This window comes from Centruroides vittatus, unplaced genomic scaffold (genome assembly GCF_030686945.1).
Source record: "Centruroides vittatus isolate TY-2023 unplaced genomic scaffold, ASM3068694v2 contig_329, whole genome shotgun sequence".
Classification (NCBI taxonomy): domain Eukaryota; kingdom Metazoa; phylum Arthropoda; class Arachnida; order Scorpiones; family Buthidae; genus Centruroides; species Centruroides vittatus.
In genome coordinates this window covers 1187556-1212649 of record NW_027122113.1, presented here as the reverse complement: position 1 = coordinate 1212649, position 25094 = coordinate 1187556, and the positions used below count along the sequence as shown (strand labels likewise).

General features: G+C 30.5%; 1 protein-coding gene across 2 annotated transcripts; it reads right to left on the bottom strand.

The window, feature by feature from the left end:
- Window positions 1–6439: 6439 nt before the first annotated feature.
- Window positions 6440–22285, bottom strand: LOC136973751 (lysosomal protective protein-like). Of its 2 annotated transcripts, none has more exons than XM_067268500.1 (11): window positions 22200–22285; window positions 19752–19924; window positions 17075–17237; window positions 12680–12925; window positions 12492–12583; window positions 7942–8038; window positions 7703–7843; window positions 7504–7628; window positions 7097–7262; window positions 6928–7017; window positions 6440–6631 (listed from the first exon to the last, which is right to left on the bottom strand). In XM_067268500.1, exons 2-11 carry the CDS (start codon window positions 19913–19915, stop codon window positions 6548–6550), a joined length of 1368 nt encoding a protein of 455 aa, XP_067124601.1. In that variant the 5' UTR covers window positions 19916–19924; window positions 22200–22285; the 3' UTR covers window positions 6440–6547. The 2 variants fall into 2 exon arrangements, with proteins under 2 accessions (XP_067124601.1, XP_067124600.1); XM_067268499.1 differs by lacking the exon at window positions 22200–22285 and adding an exon at window positions 21695–21767.
- Between the last annotated feature and the right edge of the window lie 2809 nt (window positions 22286–25094).

Sequence of the window (25094 nt, the reverse complement as noted above, 5' to 3'; positions counted from 1 at the left end):
AAAACTATACAATATGGTCTTGACTGGCCATGTGAGCTACGATCTTTGGTGAATAATAATAAATTATTCCAAGAACTACAAACATTTATCAACCGGACCAAGGCACTTGAAATGAACTTCAGAAGAACATAATCCGGTAACTGTACTATCGTCAAATTGTGGGTATTGTAAATGTGAACTTTAGAACTTAGTCTATGTCGTCAACTATTGTTTAAAACTACCCAGCATTTTACCAGCATATCTCTCCAATGTTATTATCTGTTCATTTATCTTTTCACTTTCTCCGTACAATATAAGTTGTATTGTCTCATAGGCCATAAGTTCTTGGCCACGGTCTATGTATTGTTTTATCACTGTCAGCAGTCCAAGTTGCGACTGTAGGCCTACGCGGTAATCTCGTCGGAAAGCATATTTACTTCATGTACCGTGCGACGGATATTAACGGTCCTTTCTTTTAATTATCGCCGCGCTTAATGGTTGCAAACAGCAACTTATGTGAACTATGCATTCGGTTTAATAAGGCTAATATTGTCGGCTCTTAGCCACGGTTCTTAGCCACGGTTTTGGTATTGTCATATCACGGTTAGCAGTCCAAGTGCGACTATAGGTAGCAATCTCGTTTGTAGAGCATGTAAACTTCCTGTACAGCGCGACGGCTTTTTACCGTTTATCCTTTAAAATTGTCGCGATTAATGGTTGTAAACTGTATCATATGTGTACTATGTATTCTCGGTTCAATATAGCTGGCATTGTCGGTTCACTTTGTTTACTCCTGGTAATTTATCAGCATGTATACAGCAACTATCAACAGTTTCAATCTTCAATGTACATATTTGTAATTTACTATGTTCTTTTAGCGGCCAGGTGCCGTATTGTATGTTTACTTTAGTTTAATAAAAAAAAAAAAAAAAAATGCAGGGCGCTCATGTGACTCCTCTTTCATCCTCTTTCCTATCTCACTTTACATTTCGCCTTTGCCTCTTCCCTTACAACCTTTCCTATCCCTCTTTTCACCCCCGGGCAATACCTACGAGTAGTCCTGGGTCTTCATCCCCTTTACGCTAAAAGTGCTAAAAGGCATGAAGCCAATGATTGTATGAAGCAAATGAACTGTGGATGAAGCTAATGATTCTGCAACATGACTACAAACTTACATCCCAGATTTGGTGAACTCAGACTTTTCGTTGATTACTCAAGAGACATCTTCAAGGAATTCATTTCACCTATGACGACGTAGGAAATGGATCCTCCGAAAACAACCTACAGAGTTTGAAAACTGAGTTAGACATTGATGTATCTGCATCAAACGTGAAGAGAACTACGTAGAGAAATCAATCGTGTTAATTAAATAAGATATACTGAACTATGTTCTTGTTTTGATTTCAATTTGATATCTTACTACTGAGTTTGTATATAAAAATGGAAACATTACTAATTGAACGCCACTCACACATAATTAAATATTATCATGTTACAGTAAATCCCCGTTAATTCGGATTAATAGAGATGAAGGTTGTCCGAGTTTACGAAAAGTTCGACTTAGAGGAAGATGGATAGTAATTTATACACGAATTTTTCATAGCTTTAGTATGTTATAGTGAAGAATTTATTATTACAGGAAATGAGCTGGAAAATTTCATGACAGTACAGCAATGTATAGTGTTTAGTAACTTACAGACTATAATAAATTAATGCACTGTATCCCAAAGTCTTCCAGATATAGAAAACGATCGTTTCAAGAACACCAAACAAAATGTACAGTGTACAGACAGTAAAGTGTTTTTCATTAGAATTGGACGAAGACTTATTCATTATGGGGTGTCCGCTATAGTTTGTGCTTGACTGCCGTGAAGCAAGGACGAAAACATCTGCTTGGATGTTCTTTTATATTGCATTCAGTTATAAAAATTATGTTTTTCTATTGTCGAGAAATTTTAAATTACCTGTAATTTTTCGAAAAATTTTTTCCGGGTTATTCAATGTCCGAGTCAGTGGGGATTTACTGTATTATAATTGAAATATATAATTATAAAATATATTACAATGTCTTATATGTATAACGTGCAAATACGTTGTTACTTTGAAAATGCAAACAGTTCATGTTTTATTCATTGCTATTGCTTACATTTTGGGATGATTAACGGCAATATCTATAGATAAGAATTTCGCATCCATTGTAGAGAACATTTATATCAATTCGGCGCTAACTCTTACAATTTTTACTATTAAATCGTTCTTGTATTTAGTTTAAAATAATAAATTTGTGTTGAGAATCTTTCTCCCCTAACAAGAACATTTACAATAATTGCAATGGCATAATAACCGTATTTTTCACTAACGACTTCATTTGGCTGAATTTATGCTCTCCATCTCAAATCAGTACTGTAGTGTCTTGCCCTTGTACATCATACTTTTCCTTTAACAGTAGTGTTGTGCCGGTAATTTAACACCTTTTTTTTTTTTAACTCTTTCCGCTCTGTGGGCACTAAGAGGGCCTCTTTTAGTAGGCCCATTATGGGTTCGGCCAGGCCCACAATGGGGCGACCGGGTGGTGAGGGACGGGGCCCGACATATCCGAACGGACCACCCCCCGAAAAATTCCTGGGGATTATTCGACCCGTTCGGATTCGATCCCGGGTCTCCCAGAGCGGTAGTCTTCCACCTTGACCGCTCGGCCATCCGGCCACCAATTTAACACCTTATGGGGTAAATATTTGAATTGAAATAACATGACTTTCGGCTTGCTTCAGAAGTTTTTAAATAGTTAATCGTGGCCTCCTGCCTCTAAGGTTTCACTCTCATATATTTAAACTTCGTTCTCGAGATTAAGGAAAGATAGAGTCAGATGACAGTGGGAATTCATAGGTCTACAATGTTTTCAAATTGCAGCTCAACATTCTGAAAACCAACAATGTATTACCAACAAGGTAACAATTAGCGTTTATTTATTCTTTTGCCAACAGATGACACTATATGTAAATCTAGCAAATACAATGTAAACAGAAATTAATTGACATATAGAAATCCAATGAATATTTTGGGGCGCAATGCACGCCATTATCTAAATTACAATTTTTTTAACGTAACTGTCGAGTTTCGTAGCAGTTGATCGAACGGTCTATGAGTGTATAACGAATAAACAAACATTTTCATTTATAGATATATAACTAGCAGATAAACCCGGCGTTGCCAAGGTATAAATTATCGTGAAAGTTATTTGTGAAACAACGAAGAGTACACATTGAACAGATATTCTTGCTTATGGACAGGAAACAACAATGTTTAGATTTGAAATGTGTAATTAGTATTTTTTTCAAGAAATTATTCAGTATGTAACAAAAATGTGTGATATGAAAAATAAACAAAACTCACATCAAACAAAGGTGAATTGAAAAAAAATTTATAGCATTTCTTTATATACAACATTGTGTGTTTTCCCGAACAGAGAGTATATATAGAGGTTGTTAACAGTTTAACTGTATTAAGATGCCCTAGGGCATCTTAATACAGTCGACCATGAGAAAAACATACTTTTAATTGTAGGCCAACAACTTTCAATGTTTGTCCCTGTGATTTGTTAATTGACATAGCACAGCTTAGTCTTACTGGAAACTGTAAGCGTCTAAATTGAAATGGCTTCTGTGATATTATTAGTTTAGAGCAGGCCTGGCCAACCCGCGGCCCGTCACGTTAAATTGTGTGGCCCGCTAAGCGATATTATAGGGGCCTATATCTATTAAAACTTTTGTTTCCCGTTATGTGTATACCAAAATAATTAAATAAATGAAAATTTGCGTGTGTCATTGTTATAATGCGCAAGTGCCAGTACGAACTCTTGGTATAATAATAAAATCTTATTCATTTTGTATTTGTTTTATTTTTTTAAAAGCATGTTTGCCTAAATTGTGGCTCACCGTAATGTTATGCGTGATCAAAGTGGCCCGCGAAACAATTTGGGTTGGCCAGGCCTGGTTTAGAGGTATTCTAGGAATAAAAGTACTGTATAATCATCCTTGCCACAACCAGTTTGTATTTGTATCTCAATGACATGAGGTTATAATGCTTTTATTATTAATCTGGTACCATTGCAAAGCTTAGGCTGATCTAAATTTTGTAGAAGTATTATAGGTGCTTCAACTTTAAGTTGTAATTTGTGAGAAGGCAAAACTGGATATTCTAAAGAATTTAAGAACTCCGTTGGATACGTGACAATTTCATTTGAATTTATAACTGTATCAATGGATTTGTAAATATAAGGATCATCTGAAATATCATGGAGTAGTTGTAAGTTGATAGAATTTAACTGTCACATTTTTCGGCGCAAATATTGCTCTTTCGCACAACAAGGTAAAGTCTTTGTAGTAAAAAGTACATTATTTATTAATTCATTAACACTTTGGACTACTATGCCGAATTTAGATATATTGACTTTATTGTCAGAATCCACTGGAAATTTTCCTTCTCCAAATTGTAGCAAATATATCTGAACTAACAAATAAGCCCTGCGTTGCTCGGTGCTCGGGCAAAAAGTAATGATAGCGAAGATTAAGATTATTAGATTATAGCCAATCTTACTCGTTTTCACTGGGTGCAAGAATTAGGTTCACCCTCTTCCGAAACTAATTAGAGAATTTTTACATGGATCTAAAAATATTGATATGTTCGATTTCTCACAAAAACGCAACAAACCGCATCTAAAATAGTACAGTAGAATCCGAGTTCAGAGTAATCCTTAATCCTCTCCCTCTCCCCCGCGAGGGAATTTCGAAAAATTCTTTCTCAGTGTACTGTACGTTATCATGACGTACCGTGTACCAAATTTCAACTTCCAACTCCTAACCGTTTTGGGCTCTACGCTTATTATCAACCTATAACAGTGCATTTTTTAAAATAATGTTTTCGGTGGGAAGACGAAAACAATATAGAATAAATATACAAGTAAATGTTTCCTCGTTATCATTTGTACATGCGTTTGGCTTTATTTAAATTAAAGGCTTTAATTCTTTCGATTATAATATGATACTTTCTTTGTACGCCATATCAGATTCCTGAAGTCGGTGTCACCTGGCGTAGGTTAATAAATCGTTAGTAATGCGCCGGTGTTTCTAGGGAAAGTTACATCCAGAGTGGTTTCCCGTTGCCTTCTCTGGGGCGCGATGTTATGTGAGGGGAAAATGCCTTCTGGGAGGTCTTGTAAGGGAAACTGGCTCCTATTCAGGTGTTACAAACATGGAGAAAACCCGGAAAACTCCATGTGGCCAGCCCGTCCGAACGCGGCGAACCCGCGACCGAACTCCTAGTGTTTAGCGACAGAACCGCTCGACCACTAGTGGGCATAATAGATACAGTACTTTCTATCACGGTCAGTTTACAGCCTATATAACAGAGGGAAAGTATGATAATCTGTCAAAAACTCACCCTCAAAGAATTTTATATTTTTGGCCTTGAGGCCTGAAAAGTCCTGAAATGGCGTCACATGGAGTTTTAAGTGTTGTTGCCAGAAAAGTTAAGCAACTCGTTCAACTTGACTTGGATTTTTAAAAATTATAATTAAGCTTTTGATTAAAAAAATCGATGATTTTAATCCATCCTGTATTAATAGTCAAGATGAGAATACAAATCCTGACTTTTGTATTATCTGCTTATATTAGCAACTTTTAAAAGGTAGTCTTCATGTCTTCTCCATTTAAAACTTTCTGGGAAAAAATATTCCCAACATATTTTCACTTCAATTACTTATGTCTTTTCAATAAAACATTCAAAGGAATTCTAAGTAAAAATAACCAGACAAAAATGTTTCATTTTAAGGAATATAATTTATAAGATTAATTACATAATTTTTTAAACATGTACAAATTTAATATATTGATTAATGGTTTCTAACCTTTTTAAAATTTGATTTTCTCAATCTGATACTAGAATATAGTTTCTAATTCAATAGAATGCAAACTATTGAGTTAGAAACTATGTTCTGATAGGAACTTATATTATATGTAGGAACAGCATATAATTTGAATTAGCTTTAGTCATGGAATGTAAGTTTATTAGATATTGAAGAAAATTGGAGAGGAGAGTCGGAACATTGTTGATTGTGAAACTGAATTTACTTGAGATTATAATAAAGAAATTAATATATGTAAGCTCTGTGACTTATTCTATACAAAAACATTCGAAATGTTTCTGTTGTTCAAATAAAATATTTAATGTGCATTTTTAAATGTAAACTTGTAAAGTTCAACCAAGATAACAGATGTGGATACAAGCAGAGAAAATCCCTGGCATGGAATCTTGTTTTAAGAAAAAAAAAAACAAAGGGCAATTTCATGTGTAAACAAGGAAAAAGGACATAAGTAATATTTGCTAGAACAACAATTGCAGTTATTCTAGTCCTTTAGAAATTAATTCTGATATATACATATATATTCAAAATAAAATATAATTTAATTTGCTTTACATAAAAATATATTTTATTTATTTATTACATTATTACAGTTATACATTCATTAAAATATTATTTATCAAACATTGATATATTAAATTTATACAGTTAAAGTGGTTTCTGATACAGAAAACTTGATATCATCTTAAAAGCAGGTCCAGGTTTATCTTGAGGCACCATGTGACCAGATCCCTATTCAAATATAATATTAATTTTACAAAAATTCATATACAATTATGATTTGTGCAGTTTTTTTAATGTGATTTTGAAATAACACAATCGCTTTCTCACTCACAAGTAATAATAAGTAACTAAATCTTATATAAAAAAATTTAAATAAGACAACTATATATTCATGAAGTTATTAAAAAAACCTACACACACCCACAGAGGAGAGAGAGAGAGAGAGAGAGAGAGAGAGAGAGAGAGAGAGAGAAATACATTCTTCGTATGAATCACAACTGTTCTGTAGTTTAAATAATTCTTACCTTAATTGTCATGTATGTTAAATTTCCAAACTTCTTATAATAACCAGCAATTTGATCATTAAATTCCCAATATTGATATTCAGATGTCACCTATAAAAATATTTATAAGATTATATTAAAATTTGTTATTACTAAATATTTTAATTCTTAAAACTTTAAAAAATATTACCTTGAATGAAAGATTGTCAACAAACCACTGATCACCTAAGAAATTACAAGCCATATCAACATCGCCATTATATATCAGACCTCGTAATTTTCCAGAATTAATTAATTTTGTTACTTGTGGTTTCATTGTGTTATATAATCTTTTATATCCTATTTCAACATCTAAACTGTAATACAAAAATATATTTTTATATAAATATTAGAATTAATAAAAGTCAAAAATGCATTTTGCATCAACAAATGGATGAGAGTGACTGGTGTATATTAAAATGTATTAAAAAAAATAAAGGATTATATATCACATGGGGTCATTGGAGATAGTTTTTGAAACAAAAAACAAACACTTAGATTTACAAGATATTTGAAGAATGGTAAGGTTATTATTGAAAGATAAACAAAGCTACTTACCTGCAGATATCCCATTTTTGGACATTAGAAGGAATATGCAATGCTTTACGTACAGACTGTTGATTAAGCCACTTTCTAAGATTTGAACTGTCAATACAAGGTGGATCATCGTGTAAAATTACATTCTAGAAAATGAAATTTTTTATTTCTAATTAAATTATTATAAAAAATAATATATTTTGTTTAAAATGAAAATTACCTTATTTCCCATAAAAGTACTAAATAATAATTTACGGTCTATTTGATCCCTTGAAGGCTTATATGAGGAGTGTTGACAGTCAGAATATAAATTATATACATTCAGTCCTTGACCCTGAATTATAAATGCTGCTTTTGCCACCTACAATGTAAATTATATTTTAAATTGAATGCAATACTAAAAAATATCAATTCAAAGTCATAAAAATGATGTTTTTTGAGATACATCATGTTACTTACTGCTCCACTACATGCAGCTGTTTCTCCACTTACAAAGTTACAATTTTCCTGCGATGCACCACCATTGCAACAATTTGATGTTAAATCATTCCATAAGCTGTAATAAAAATTACAATTAAAGATATTGCCAGAATAATAAACATTAAAATCCAATTGGTAAAATATTGAGTATGAATGTACTATTAAAAACCTCTTTAGAATGGAAGAAACACACTAAAAAATTTGTAGTGTGTCTTTGCAATTAGTCCTTTTCACACACCCCAAGAACACGACAGTCATAATTCAATGCTGTTTTTATATTAAAAATTTTTGGACATTAACTTGCATACAAACAGTAGAATCTGCTTAATGTAATCACTTTGGAACTTATCTAAACTAATATCAATAACTTGCTTAATGTTATCATTTGGTTAAGTAAATAAAAGTAGAATTAGTAAAAATTCTGTTTTAGTGACTCTAACATTAAAAGGGCACATTAAAACAATTACAATTGGAATTAGAAAATATAATTCAGCAAGAATTAAAAATAACAGATGTATAGCTAGCAAAATCAAAATCTTTTCTGTATAGGCCAATATAAATGTATTACAATTATGGTCTTTACTTTTGTTTACTTTAATATTGCTTTTTTAAAAAAGTAATGTAATTGTAAAACAACTTGTAACCCAAACTTTAAACTAGAAGGACAGAACTGTCTGAAATGAATATTTAATAAAGTAGAACAGCCAAAAAAAATCTCTTGGTGTCCAAGAGAAAACATTTCCCAAAAGGTGCGATAAGTCCTTTAGACTAGAAGCCAATATATATGTTGAAAAACATTAAATTTGAAAAGAAGGACAAGAAGCAAAGAATTTATAATTGTAATTTTAAACAAATTTTTCAATATAATTATGCCAATTCTTTCAACTTTTTATACAGTTAAACAACTATTTTAATTTACAATTTAATCTGATATTTATTTTCATTAAATGCAAAATAATAAGAATCCAAGAGAGAGAGAGAGAGAAACTTTTGACAACTTTAACAATTAATAATTTGTCCAAAATAATAATTAAATACAACATATTTAATTCTCTTGAATATTCTCAAAACTGATGATTTATAAAATTAATAATGAGGAAATGTTATTCTGTTATTCAGAAAAAGTTACTTTCAGTAGTCACTGCTATATGTAGTGTGTCCCGTAATAACATGGATAAACTTCGGTTAGTTATATAAGACACTGTAAAAAGCACATATTATCAATAAATCCATGTTTGCAAATGAGCCACTAAAATTCCACAGACTATTACCTATAAATTATTTTCTTTGTTGGTTTTTAAGTTGCCCCTTGGAATAGTTGCTAAATTTCCTTGCATAAAAAAAGGAGGATACTGTACAATGGAAGACATTTAAAACAAAATAGTAGACTAACTGTAAATTATAAAACATTAAATACAGTTGCTCTCCTACTTAGGAATGCTCAACTTACAAACTTTCAGACTTTGAGCAATTTTGACCGTACATTTAAAATACATCATACAGATTCTGAAAGTTCTCTTGCCACTCATAGGGTAGCATTGAAGTTAGTCTTTGACCAGTAATAAATAATAAATATTTAAAAAATAATTAATGTGGGCTTATTACTATTGTATGTCATCATTTTTCAATTTCACATGAATTTTGACCACTCATGAGTTGGTGTTGAAGTTGGTAACATTGGAGTAATGGCATTTTTTGCTATTGTTTGTAATTGTTATAAACCTTTAAGATTAGTGCTTCAAAAAAAATGCATCCAAAATATAATAGTAAATCTAGCAGTGAAGATAAATGCAAGAAGTATCACTATTACCTTAGAAACTAAACTGGGCATTATAAAACTAGGTGCATTAGGTGAAAAAAAAAAAAAACATATTTGAAACACACGCTACTAAGCAATAGTGAGTGGGTACAGTGTAATGTATTCTATTAAGTACATTGAAGGATCAAACACTAACAATAAGTGTTTCTGTGTGACTAGGAATAATAATTTATTCTGTATATAAATGAACTTTCTAGGTTAGTTTTTGACTTACAACAAAACCTCAGGAATCTAACCTGTTTGTAAGTAGGGGAGCCCCTGTAGACAATAAATAGGGTTTTAAACTATATTAAAGATTAGAATACTACAGACTACTGCAAACTCCACTCTAATTGAGTCCCTAAATGTTATTTGCTTGTCTGACTAATTAATAGTAGTGACTTTTGTTTCCTGTTACCTAGTGAACGATAAGATGAAACTATTACTTTAGAATAAAAAATAAATTATTAGAACACCATGTGTTGGTGATATTTTAGAGATGATAACGTAAAAGTAAATGAAAAGAAATAATTAAAATTGTAATACTCAAGAGATGTTGCTGATGTTACTGATAAAGAGGATGACAGGAAGACAATACAGTTCAATAGAGGATTGTTGGCAATCTCACCACTTCATCCAGTCTGACTTTGGCAGGAATATGAAGTTCATGGATAAAACATGCTTCACACAGGATAATTTCTTCAATAATCACAACAGCTATATCTGGGATGTTATGACTATTGATGATTCTCATGAAAATTCTCTTGCTATCACCCTTAGAACAGATCAACAGTTTGCTATCAATGTTTCAGGCATTATTGTCAGAGATAATTTGATTGATCCATACATGCTGCAATATTGTTTGAATGCTTACATTTACAGTGAATTCTCCCACCTCCAGACTGATCAAAGGCAACCAAAAATTTTCAAAAATATTGTGCACTACTCCAAATCCTACAATTCCATATTGCAGTGTATACATTTTAAAATTTTTTTTATTAAGATTACATTGAAACACAATGCTTCAACCACCACTGACATGATAAATAATGAGGCATTGATGTGTGTTGCAGCTAGTCAGCAAATCAAGAAGAAAAAAACAAACAACTTTAACACAATACTTTCAAAATGAATTGTACTTGTAATTGTCAAAAGCAAGCCTCAAAGTTAAAATAAATATTTTTTATACATTCAGTAGACACACGATAGAGTCATTTAAAAATTATCACACTCCCTTATCTAGATTTTTCTAATATCTTGATCACTCCTGTCCACATTAGTTCAGATATGGGAGTGTCTACTGTATCTCCAGTTCCTGCAACATGTTCTACTAGACCTTTCAGATGATGACCCTTTGAACATATGGCAAGATGTAGTTTTAACATGACAAGGCATCTCCACACTTCAGTTTAGACATGCAAGAGTATCTGCATCAGAATTTCCCAACTACTGGATTGGAAGAGGAGAGATCTTTATAGCTTGGTCTTCATAATTTCTTGATCTTATCCCTCTTGACTTTCTTTGGATTATGTGAAACTTTGATGTATTTAATTTATTTAATTTTGTTAAAAATAATGCTGATCCATCTAGTAGTGACATATTCATGAACGGTTGGCTGTTGATGTAGTTGTTCCTGATGTTAATATAATCATTGACAATTCTTATAATAATATGATTTTTACATTTTCTATTGTGATCTTAGGCTTCAGGCTTTCTTTACAAAATGCTATCAACTACAAAAGTGATATGTTTTCTGGATTTAAGAGTTTAAAATAATGAAATATCAACAATATCTTGTGTAAAGTATTACCATTTACTATAGATTCTTTCATTACAAATTAAAGTTAGTGAGCAAATTTCAAGTAAAAATTAATTCCTTCAGATTGGAAAACAAAACATTTTTTAAATAAATATATTTGAACAGTGAACATAGGTTCATAAAACAGACTTTTATTACTCTTTTAATTTTTCACTTTTAACTTTTCTGTTATTTAATAATTAAATATGTTCAAAAAAATACATATGTAAAAAAAGCAAGTTAATTCAAATAAATGTAAACATTAGAAATTTTCACTTTCTTCTAATAGGTAAAAAAGAATTAAACTTGTGACTTTTATAATCACTGTTAATGTTATCTATGGTTCCAAGATGGCGGCTCGTCTGATTCCAGCAAGGAAACAGTGGGGACGGACGTTCTAACCTAACCTAATCTATTCTAATAATTTTGTTGGTAATAATTATGGTAATTTATTAGAATAGGTTAGGTTAGAACGTGCGTCCCCACTGTTTCCCTTCTTCTATTTGCTGGAATCAGAGACGAGCCGCCATCTTGGAACCATAGGTAACATTAACCATAATCATTATATGATTATTGTTTTTCCATTAAGAATTTTTTGGAAACAGTTTATTATTATTATAACTCATCATAGACTGCATACCTTATCAGCAAAACACACTCAAAACACCTTATAAATGTGCAGCCAGATTTATTAAATTCTAACGTTTTCGGTCATATTAAATTACCTTTATCAAGAATAAACCGAAAAACACGTTCTAAGTGTTCAATTTTTTCTGTTTTTCGGTTTATTCTTGATAAAGGTCATTTAATATGACCGAAAACGTTAGAATTTAATAAATCTGGCTTCACATTTATAAGGTGTTTTGAGTGTGTTTTGCTTATTATTATAATTATTCTATATATTTTATAAATATCAAAATAAGTACAACTTACTTTTTACCAAAAAGACCATGATAATAACCAAAGAATATCAAGGAATTTCCTAAAAATGAAACATCCAAATAACCATTTCCAATTGCAAATCCCTGAAAACCAAATGTGCAATTAACTGAAGTTAATAACTGAAATTCAAAAACTTCAGAAGTGTCTAATTAACTGTAGAATATATTCTAATAACTTACTTTAAAATTAATTTTTGCTGATCCAGTAAATACTCTCATGGAAAGTGTTGGAATATAAATCCCACCATAACTTTCACCTGATATATAAAAATCATTTTTCTTAAATTGAGGATATTTAATGAAAAAATTCTGCAGAGCCAAATAATTGTCTTCTGAAACTTTATCATCATCTGTACTGTACTCCTGATTATCATCATAAGAAAAACCAACACCTGCAGGAGCTTCTAAGTATAACACATTGGCTACCTAAGAATGAAATATTTATAACAGATTATGAAAAACTGTACAAATTTTTTGAAATGAGTAACTTAAATAACTGATAATATATTACTCATTAAATTTTGAAGAGACATCACTTGAAGAACCATGTGACAAATGGTTCATGTAAATGAATCTATCCAACATTGATGATCTAAAAAAACCTAAAAAATTATGATAACAGAATTTGACATTGATAGGCTCCTATCAGATGAACAATAGATATTAATTAATGACAAATAGAAACTGCACTATAATGTAGTATTAGTAATAACAGAATTAGTCCTTATATCAATGCAATGTTTCAAATGGGCATCAGAACTAGCTACAGCATGAATAACTAATCCACCTTTAATTTCCCAGAATTTGTTCTGTGTTTCAAACAAACATTTTCACTCTTTCTAAAGAATCATCTTCAGGTTCAACGAACATAATACGTTTATATAATTTATAATACAAATTGTTATCCAATGACTTTATAAGAACACATTCAAAATTTAAAGTAAATAAATACATGTGTTTTCCATCCTACGACTTAATATAACCTTGAACCAACCATCGGAAGAAGTATTCAATGTGGAAAATGTACACAATTGTATTAAAAAGCTAAGAGAAAAATCAGCTCCTGGCACTGACACTATTCCTAACTATATAATCGAAAATCTTCTGACAGATGCCATCAAGTTTTTGGTTAGTCAATATAATAAAATTTATAACACTGGTACTATTCCTAAAGATTGGAATACAGTTATTTTTCAAATGATATTCAAAAAGGGTGAGAGGAATCGTCCAGCTAATTATCCTCCAACTGCCCTCTTGTCAGGCTTTCAAAAGTTGTTTACATCAGTGCTAATGTCAAAGTTCACCAATTGGATTGATCGAAATAACTACTTAAACAATACGCAGTTTGCTTTTACAAAGAATGGAGGTTCCCAAATTGCTCTAGTCCAACTTCAGTTCTGTAAAAATAGACACAAAGTTTTTGCATTATTTTTGTTTATAGAAAAAGCATACGATTCTGTGATTATTACAACATTTATTTCAAAGTAAATTGATTAAATATTGAGCGGATGATAACATAGTAAGAGTAATTGGAGAATTATTCGGTCATTATGATGTGATAGTTAAACACTTTAACAGAGAGTGGCCATCCCTACAAGTGGATAGAGGTTTATTACAAGGTGACCCTTGGTCCCCTCATCTTTTTAACTTTTTTTTGTTTGATATAAATGAATGTTTCAACCAGGAAGATGATAGATTTTCTATTGATGACCAAATAGTTCACTCCATATGCTGATGATGTCATGATAGTTGCCCCTACAGCTGCAGCTCTTCATAGAAAAATTAAAATAGCTCACGAATATTTCAATAAATTAAAATTAAAAATTAATCCAAGCAAATCTTCAACAATGATTTTCCAGAACAGGTCTAGAGTTGCTAAAAAAAGTACATCCTTTTATCTGAACAATGTACAGCTTATGATAGTACAAGAAGTTAAGTTTTTGGAAATAGTCCTGACTCCTACACTAACTTTTGAAAAACAATATAAAAAAATTATTTCCAAATCTAATCTATTGATCAATATGGTGAAGTTGTTTTCACAAATTAAACTTAAGAATATATTTGTTCACTTTAGACTGTTTAACTCGATAATCATTAATGACATAGGCTACTCCTCTCCAATTTGGAGCCTTACAAGTTATAAAAAATTTGACATAATTCAAAACAAATTCATCTGCAAAATTTTTACTCTAGAATATAATATTCCTGGATATGCCCTCAGATTAGAACTTAATAGATTCCAACTAACTCCCTTCTTTGTAAAAAGGTTCATTAATTTTCTTTTCATGATTAGAGATAATGGAAATCTACCTTCTAAACTGTTGTTCTTGTTATGTCAAAAATCTTGTCATAACCTGCAGAGAAGATCTTGGGTGAACCAAATGACAAATATTGTCAACAACTTTGGTGTTTCTATAAACTCAACTGCTGGAAAAATCAGAAACTAGTGACTTGGTTAAAACTCAACTAATCCAAAATACATTAGAAATTTCTTTATTTCAAGACATTGGAGAAATGTACAACTGGAAAGAACCAGAGTGGTTCAGCATTATTCTTTTAATAATAACTACATGTTATTTAATATGCCTTTTGCAATCAAGAAATTTTTTATCCAACTTAGATTAAACAAAAAGATGATTATGGTAAATAATAAAATTTATGAATTCTCGAAAGCACACTGTCCAAGATGCAAAGAAATATTAACTAAACTTCATATGTCTTGTGAGTGCAAGGAAGGTCAGGAACTAAGAAAACAACTAAATACTTTTAAGGAGGAAAACCAAATGTATCGGTTCTTTCACTTAGCAAACACTACAATGATATACAAATTGTATAATTTCGCAAAAAAATTTTGTAACCAATCTCTCTAAATTTCTATGTAACAAACCTGATACACATAGGTATTGTAATTTCAGGGTACTTAAGTTTACATGATTGTTGTTTATGTAGATTTAAGTAAATTTTGATACAATGTAACACCCTGTTATAACAGGCTATGGCCTATTATGATTAATAAAGATTAAATTTGATTTTAAAAAAAAAAAAAAAAAATACATATGTTTCCAACCAATTACAGGTTGCCCTCACTTATACCAGTGATGCATTTGTGGAGGAGGAATCATTTGTTATTATGTTATATATACAAAATATGTTCTATAACATAATATATAATAATAATATATAACATAATATGTTATACATACAAAATGTTTGTTATTAAAATATATATATTTTAGTATTGTTCTTTTTACATCAAAATTAAATCTAAAACTAAGTTTTAAAATAATACCTGTAAAAGAAAATATTTGTTTTATGTATCAGATTTTAAAAAATTTCAGCAATTATATTTCTTTCATTAAAAAAGACAACTTATCTACTTAAAAATAAAATAACAAATTTGATACTTTATTTCTTTTGGAATGAAGAGACATTTAAGTAGAGATGGGCAAATACTATCCACAAATACTCAAAATTATTCAAGATTTGAAAGCTCAAATATTATGTTAATGAAAAAAAAATTTGAATCTACTCATACAAATTTTCCAATATTATCCCATACGTATAGTCACAGTGATGAATCCAGAAGTACCAGAAGTTTAATTATTCAAAAATTTTAAAATATTTGAAGTATCTTCTGTTATAATTAGATATTATCTTCTTTACGAATCTATCATACAAGGTAAACTACTTTTTTAAAAGAATCATTTTTATTGTTTTCAAAAATTTTTATTTAAGAAAATAAGAATACAAAAACATTCAGGATCTACTCTGCTTCTTTTCTTCTCACAAATTAAGCCAGAGGTGCTTTCTGTCTGTAGTAGTGGCAGATCTAAAGCTAATACAACAAAAGTACCTTTTATTAACACGTACACAATGACTATACTACAGATGATCCAATAAACAGTATATTTGCCATCATAAAATGTTTTAGAAACAATATTTTGGAGTCAAACAAATAAATATAAATTGTTTTTGTGTAAATGGTATCTCTTTGTATCTGCTACTGCTACAGAGAGCACCTCTAGTTTAATTTGAGAAGAAAAGAAGCAGTGTTGATCCTGAACGTTTTTGAATTCTTATTTTCATAAATAAAAATCTGCAGTAGGTGTGAATGAGAACAATTATTTGTTAATCTATTGTACTTCAGATAAGAATACCTAAAAAAAGCTACTTTAAAGTTTAAAGTCAAAATTAAAAGTTGTATTTTTTAAAATTTAGTAAACTGTTTTCCTTTTTATTTTTTGTTTCCTTAATTAATTTATTTAATACATTGAAATAAATAAAAAAATTAATTATTTATTTCAATGTATTAAAATAAATTTATTTAATACATTGAAATAAATAAAAAAGTTAATTATTTATTAATTACTTTATATAATTTATTTAGTTAAATAAGGTCACCAAGTATCGGAATATTTGAGCATTTAAGATACTAGAATATTCAAATTTGAGAAAAGTGATATTTGTCCATCTCTGAAATAAAAACTTAAATTCATTTTTGATTCAACAATTAATTGTCATTTTAAAAACTATTTTCTTATCAAACCTCTATAAATAAAATTTAATTAATTTTACCTTATTCCAGCTATAAACATTTTCATACAATGTTTTTCCATCTGGGTTAACATGAAATGGTCCATTTTCACTTAATAAACCATCCAAAGAACTACATCCTGGTCCACCATTCAACCAGAGAACCAATGGATCTTCTGAAGGGCTTTTCTGACTTTCCACAAACCTTGATTTAAGAATATTAATGATTTTTATTTTATAAATAATGTTAAAAAACGTCATTAAGTCATCTTACAGAAAGAAAAAGAAAAAAAAAATTTCTTTCTTAAATTTAATGTCTCATAATTCATGTAAATTATATTAATACAATTACAGTTTAGTATTAACAATAAGTATAAATGGATTTAAACATTAATTAGCCTACTGTGCAATATACAGTGTGATTCAAAAGTGTGTGTAGCTTTATACTTCAAAAACTAAATATGTACAAATGTTAAAACTAAGGCTCTTGAATATTTACTAAAAGCCTTTTTAAAGTTTAGTTCTACATTAATAAAATTATCACAACCTATTTTCATTTTATTTACAGATTTCATTAGTCATCCCAAATTGTGGCAGTTGAAGAGAGAGCATGTTTTAGTTTGAAGAATTAAAGTCAAAGATAGCCATTAGAAAAAGTATGCTTTTCATTATAGTAAATATGTCACACATAGTAAAACTTCTTACTGCATACTTTTGTTTGTGGTTAGTTATTGAAGTATAAAACTGCACACAGATTAATCTAAAAGAACTTTGTATATTTGATAAATTAGAAAAAAAAAATTCTTTCTGTTCATAGAATAATATCAAAAACTTCAAAATTGTTTTAATGGTTTTCTATTAACTTATAAATAAAATGCACAAATTTGTTCTGTACCACTGAATGCTTTACATCAGTTTTTAAATTTTATTATAATTTTGTTTACATATAAATCTTTTTAAAAATCAGTTTAGCAATCTGAAATATAAAAAAATTAATAATGGTAATTATAGTTATTTCTCCTTATATTTTATTAGGACTTTATATCGATTAAATTTTTTATAAAATTTATTGATTTTATAATTAACTTTATTCGTTTTTTTGTGCCATGATCCAGGATATAACTTGCATTAATATCCAGCTGTTAACTCGGAGATAGTAAAGCTAATCAGAAACTAGCTTTATTTTAAAATTAATTTTAATAATCAGATTAAAACAGGTTTTAAGTAAGATTTATCACAGTGATAACGAAATAAGATCTGAACATTAAAATTTCTTTTACTATATTTTTACAACATACATTTAAAATTATGGACCTGATGTTTTTACGTCAGGTCCATAATTACGTTCTTTTCACCTGAGGACGACGATTATAAACTCATCGAAAGTGCTTGTGTTAGTATAAAAGAAACTATTTTAACGCTGAACTCAGTGAATTTTCTTCCAGAAGACATTTAAAATTTTTTTTATGTATTCTAAACTTGTTCCAAAAAAAAAATTAAATTAATAATCAGATAAAAAACCTTGAAAAATTTTAAATTTTCATTAACTGTAATATTATATCTAAAAATAGGAATATATAAATGCATAAAAATAAAGTTTCACGGTTGGCATTTATTTATAATTATACAGTAATTCATTGTTACAAAATTGGAGATACTGCATTGCCTTTATATATAAATTGTTTCCAATTCCTCGACCAATTTAAAAGTAATTCTCTAAATCCTCAAATTTAAAGGATTTTACTTATTAAGCAAAATGTGCTTGACATTTCTTGATATTATTTCTCGTATTTAATTAATAAAAAGTTTTATTTAACACTCAGAAAACATATCGCTTAAAATTGTTACTCAATGTGCCATTGTACTGTACATTTTAGATAAACTGAAAGTTTTATAAATATGGCATATATTTAATTAAGATTGCAATTCAGCTATAAACATTTTTAAAACTGAAATTATACTTGAGTCAGTTCTCAGTAATCATAAGATGACAAATCAGAATTTTTAACAAGAGACTTTTATTTTTAATTTTGTTTCATTTGTAAATTTTTCAATATATTGTTATTCCTATCATAAATATTATTAAGATTGAAGATTAGAATTGATAGGATAATTGTTATTATGAAGTTATCATCATGAAATAATCATTCATTCTAAATTTTAAATTGCAAAGTTCTTTTAATTCTAATAAGAAATTAAAAGATTAATTTCTATTAATAGTAGTATTTAATTTAAAAATAGATGAATTTAGTAGTATTAATTAATTCAACTACTCAAAACTGGGTATATGTTAATAAGCACTGCACAAATAACCAAGATCTAGCAAGAAACTCTAAAACAAAGCAAATATTTTCATCCATTTAATGGGCATTGTCAGGCCCGACGATCTCTGTTAAACATGAAAATGTTTGCTTTCTTGTAGTTTCTTCTTGCTGGATCTTGGTTATTTGTGCAGTGTATTAGTAATATTAAATAAGTAATTAATTTAAGAAGTAAGGTCTAACATCTTTATTAGTTAGATTTTTTATTTAAAAAAATTAAATAGTAAATTTTTTAATATTTATTTTTTCTGCTTCATATTTTATTGCTGTCATGACTAAATGAAAAATTTTTGAATAAGTGGTTAATAATTACGATATAGCAATTACAAATAATCAAAAATAACATCTATCATTTTCATAAACATACAAGCAAAGATTCATTGCAAAGTCTTACTTACCAATAGTGTAAATATTTTCCAGAAGAAGCATTTAAATATCCTGAATAATGACGGAAATTTAATTTGTAAGTGAGACCAGGCAGATTAAGAACTTCATCTGGATTTGTGGCCGCAGTAATTAAATTTATGGAAATAAATATAACTGCACTTATGAACAAAAACATATTTGTGACCTAAAAGTATAAAAATAAAAAAAATAGGAAATCAACAAAAAGACATTGTTACACACAAATATTTATACAAAATTATTTTTTTGTATAAATATTTCTGTATTCTCATAATTTTAAATAAATTAATAAAAAAAATGACAAGCTTAGGCATACACAATTTTTTTTTTATATCCATAGCAAATGTGGATGAATGCTGTATAAATTTTCACTTTTCCAAAAAAAAAAGGCTAAAATTTCAAAAATTAACATTATAAATATAAGAATTTAGCCAAAAATTTCCAAGATTTACTGCAAAATAAGCTTGAAAAGAAACATTTTTGGGCATGGGACAATGAAAAAAATCTGGTTGCCCTGAGTCTTACTTATAAATACATACCAGTTGTATTTCTTAACAGTTGTAATATATACAATGTATTTGACCTTGTAATGTACAGTACAAAGTATACAATAAATGCATTCTTCGAAACTGACTGATGTGACTCATGGATTACTTAAGTTGACTCACATTTACAAATGTAACATGTCTGTGACTCACAAACTTTTATACTAGTATATGCTCTGCTATTGCTCTAGAGCAGCAGTTGGCAACCTTTCTGACTTCACGGACCACTAAACTCACAATTTCGAATCCTGCAGACCACTATCATGAATTTTTTTAAACAATACAAAATCTGTAGAATAATGATCATAAAAATTCAATTTTACTATATTAATATGAAACTTGTGTTTAATTATAACAAATTAATGCAAGCCTACAGTTCATTGCTGCTTGTTTGAAATAAGATTATGGATTCTTAGTGCTTTCCACGAAGGACAACAATTGCACTCACAATATTGTTTATTGTTCATTATTTCTTGATAACAGTCGCTTCTTATTTGGTTTTAGATTTGAATAAAAATCTCCACTGAGTGAAAAAAGCAACTAAGTATTTTGCATTTCTTTCGTAATACTTCGCGTAATCTTCAGTTGATCAATGTCCTAATTTCTCCACGGACCACCCAAATTTTCTCGCAGACCATCAATGGTCCACAGACCACCAGTTGCCGTCTGCTGCTCTAGAAGACCTGAGACCAAATCTGGGCAATCAAAAAATATTTCCAAGAATTTTTACAAGGTTGGCATGTCCTAAATGTGTCAGGATTGGACCATCAACACCCAGATGCCCCATTGTGAGTCTGGGCAAATCCACAATAGACCCAACAAAAAGGCACAGATTTTCCCCTCACTCTTTCTGTCCTGACAATTATTTTTTCAAATTATTTATATCTATATTTTATAAAATTTGCAAAAATATCAATATTTTCATCATATTGAAATATTACACAATTATGATGTATTATGCAATTATTTCTAATTGGAAAATTTGATTACGGAAAATGGAAAGAGAATCAATCAATCAAAATACAATATCAATATCAATAAATACAATTATACAAATAAAAAATTGTAATTTTCAAGTTCTTCATTGTATTTTTGGGTTAATGTTACCCTTGGTGCCAAGATGGCGGCTTGTCTCTGATTCCAGCAAGGAAACAGCAAGGAAACAGTGGGACGAACATTCTAACCTAACCTAACCTATTCTAATAAATTACCATAATTATTAGCAACCAAATTATTAGAATAGGTTAACGTGCATCCCACTGTTTCCTTGCTGGAATCACAGACGAGCCGCCATCTTGGCACCAAGGGTAACATTAACCTATTTTTGTTAATTAAATATGCAAAAAAAATATGCATATTTTTTTAAAAATAATTTCCTAAGTCTTCTGTACATTAAACTGATGTTCATGGATCCTAAACGTTACAAAGATATGAAATTTATGAAAATATTCCATAATAATTAAAATTCTCTCAAGAATCAACAAATTATTTAATTTTTAAACATCCGAAATTCAGTCCTTAAGCTTAAGAACTTTTCATATGCAAGCTCATTCATTACTTTAATAATATAATTTTACACACGACGGTAACAATGTTAAAGAATTAATATAATATACAAGGGCGTCACCAGCCAATGGGCCAGGGAGGGCAAGATGATATAAATTGATAGAGGATATGAATTGTATGTAGGTAAAATAAAAACGATTCATAAATTTTAAGAAGCTTAAGAAGATTATTTTAATTAAAACATAATCTTCTTGGGTTTTTCGCGCGGGAATTATAAATCGGGCAATAAATGACTTAGCATTTAAATAATTTTTTTCGCATGTCTAGGGAGGGGCAATTGCCCCTCTGCCCCCCTCTGGCGACGCCCTTGATAATATAAAAAGATATTACCTAAAACACCTGATTAGCTGCCTAATTATACACGTGACTATTGTGCAAAATCAACCACCATGCGGAGCTGATGAGAATAAAATTTTAAAAAAAAATTACGTTAACGAATCCGATAATAATGTTGAAATTATTAATTATTATTCATTATTTATATAATAGATGATATTAAAAATTACTTAATACTTTTCATTAATTAAAGATGAATTTAAGTTCTGGGCATGGTTACTAGATAAACTGGTAGGACGGCCGGATGGCCGAGCGGTAAAGGTGGCAGCCTACCGCTCTGGGGGACCCGGGATCGAATCCGAACGGGTCGAATAATCCCCAGGAATTTTTCGGGAGGTGGTCCGTTCGGATATGTCGGGCCCCGTCCCTCACCACCCGGTCGCCCCATTGTGGGCCTGGCCGAACCCATAATGGGCCTACTATAAGAGGCCCTCTTAGTGCCCACAGGGCGGAAAGAGTTAAAAAAAAAAAAAAGATAAACTGGTAGGGGGAACAGAACAGAATTTTCTGTCTAAAGTCACTTTTGCTCACTAGGAGCGCTGCGGTTAGGCTTATTCAGACTAAAAGTGGGTCGAGTATATACTAAACTCTTTCCGCCCCGTGGGCCTTAAGAGGGCCTCTTTTAACAAGCCCATTATGGGTTCGGCCGGGCCCATAATCGAGCGGCCGGGTGGTGAGGGACGGGGCCCGACATATCAGAACGGACCAACCCCGAAAAATTCCTTGGGATTTTTTGACCCGTTTAGATTCGATTCCGGGTCCCCCAGAGCGGTAGGATGCCACCTTGACTGCTCGGCAATCCAACCACAGTTAGAATTGGATAGGAAATTAAAAATTCGAAATGATTTTTTTTAAAATAAAACTGTTCCAGTGTTAGAACAATGAAGGTTACATAAATAAATAAATATAGTATATACTGTACTTCAATATCCAGTTTGTTAGCAATATTTACATAAAATTATCCAGTTTTATTGCGGTTACGAATTTAATGTAAGCGGGACAACTTTCTTGCCGATTTCTCTACCTTTTTTGTTTCTGCATCTTGCAAAAAAGTGCAGTCTTCAAATGATGTAAAAATGCACTTTTGCTGTTATAACTCTGTGCATGACATTTTCACATCCCACTTGCTAGAAATACACAGATCCTAAATCTACGTGCCTCTTAGTAAAAACCGATACTTTCAGCCTCTTCTCTTTCAAAAGAAACTATCTAGAGCCGAATTGACAACCTTGTGTTACAAAAAACTCAAAAAATAAAACTGAAATAAATAAAAACGCTACAAAAACCACTTTAAAATATACACACGCTAACGCGAACTCGCCAATTTCGCCTGCCGGAACTCCGAATGTTTAAGAATTAAGAATTTCGAACTCCGCCCTATCAGGAGCAGTTGTCCATAGCACAGAAACGAAGGGTGAAAACAATAGCAGCTCCCCAACCAGTTTATCTAGTAACCATGGTTCTGGGTGTAGCATGACTGTCATGCATTTTCGAACGAAACCCGCAACACGCGAAGACACGTGAAAATTCCGCAAAATATTTTTAAACGATACTATTAAAGAAAAATATAAAAACATATTTATTGAAAATGAAATACATCTAAGTGTAGTGTGGACCATGGACATGTGATAGATCAACAAGCAAAGTTAGCTTAATCAATCACTGGCCACGTAAGGATTCGTGCCGCTACTTATATAAAGAATCGGACTTGCTTTCAAAATTCTTTTAACCTTGCCAGATGTTTTTAGCTTTTCTAGATAAAATTTAGCAAAAAATAGCCAATTCAGAAAACAGATTTTTTTAAAATATAAATAACTTGAGATTTGACGATAAAATCAAAAAGACACCTTCCGTACTTTTCCAGCAATAACTTTAATTACAGAACAAATGTCGGCCAATTTACAAGCCTGAAACAGACCTGTAAATTGCCAAAAATAAGTATCGCAAAACTCAAAATATATGCATAAACTGTAATTTACTGATAAATCGAGAACATTAATTTTATATGCAAAGTAGAATGCACGAATTATGCAACAAATGATCTCGCCATGATGGAATAAAAATTAATTTTTCAATGTAATTTTGAATTGTAGTAAACCACTTCAAAACTTAGTCAAATTATTATCGTTTTGCCTGGGTATTCCAGCTGCTAATGCTTTTGTAGAAAGAATTTTCTCTCTCATGATCATGCTTTGGACGAAAAACCGAAATAGGTATTCTATGAAATTAATAGTGAATTGATAATTAAGTTAAATTCAAAAGAATCCTGTCAATAGATGTATGCAACAGTGCTAAAAGATAAAAAGCTTTCCGAAGTACGATCTCAAAATAAATATATGTTTAAGAATTAAATTGTTTCGTATGAGTTCTGCATTTTTATTGAAAATTCTCCAATTTTTACTAGCATGTCCCCAAAGAGATTTTCTCCAGTTAGAAACCCTAAGTATAAGTGTAGGTAGGCCGGATGGCCGTGCGGTCAAGGTGGCAACCTACCGCTCTGGGGGACCCGGGATCGAATCCAAACGGGTCGAATAATCCCCAGGATTAAATCTTAAGACATCAAAGGACGCGGGAACCCCGTTAATCACCACCCGGCTGAACTCACGATCAGAGCCGTAACTAGGGTATGGCCATAGGCGCAGATTTAATAAAGGCGCCAACGAGAAGGTTTCGGAATAATATGTATTCGAAATTAATAACACAAAAAGAGTCTATATTTATATTTATATGATATTTAGGATCTGTAATTTCTACAAACATATATTTAAAAAATAAACCACCATTTTTATTTTTATTTAATAAAATTTAAAAAGGCGCCATTTTTATTCTTTGCCATAGGCGTCCAAAATCCTAGTTACGGCACTGCCCACGATAGTATTGTAAAAGGCT

What these genes read in the sequence shown, in the direction of transcription:
- LOC136973751 (XM_067268499.1), bottom strand. Translation starts at nt 21,757, where the DNA reads ATGGAATATTTTCATAAATTTCATATCTTTGTAACGTTTAGGATCCAT. An exon ending in CATGGTCTTTTTGGTAAAAA is followed by an intron (nt 8,039 to 12,491) that starts GTAAGTTGTACT and finishes TTTTTATTACAG; the next exon opens with CTTATGGAATGATTTAACAT. An exon ending in TTGACAATCTTTCATTCAAG is followed by an intron (nt 7,018 to 7,096) that starts GTAATATTTTTT and finishes ATATTTTTATAG; the next exon opens with GTGACATCTGAATATCAATA.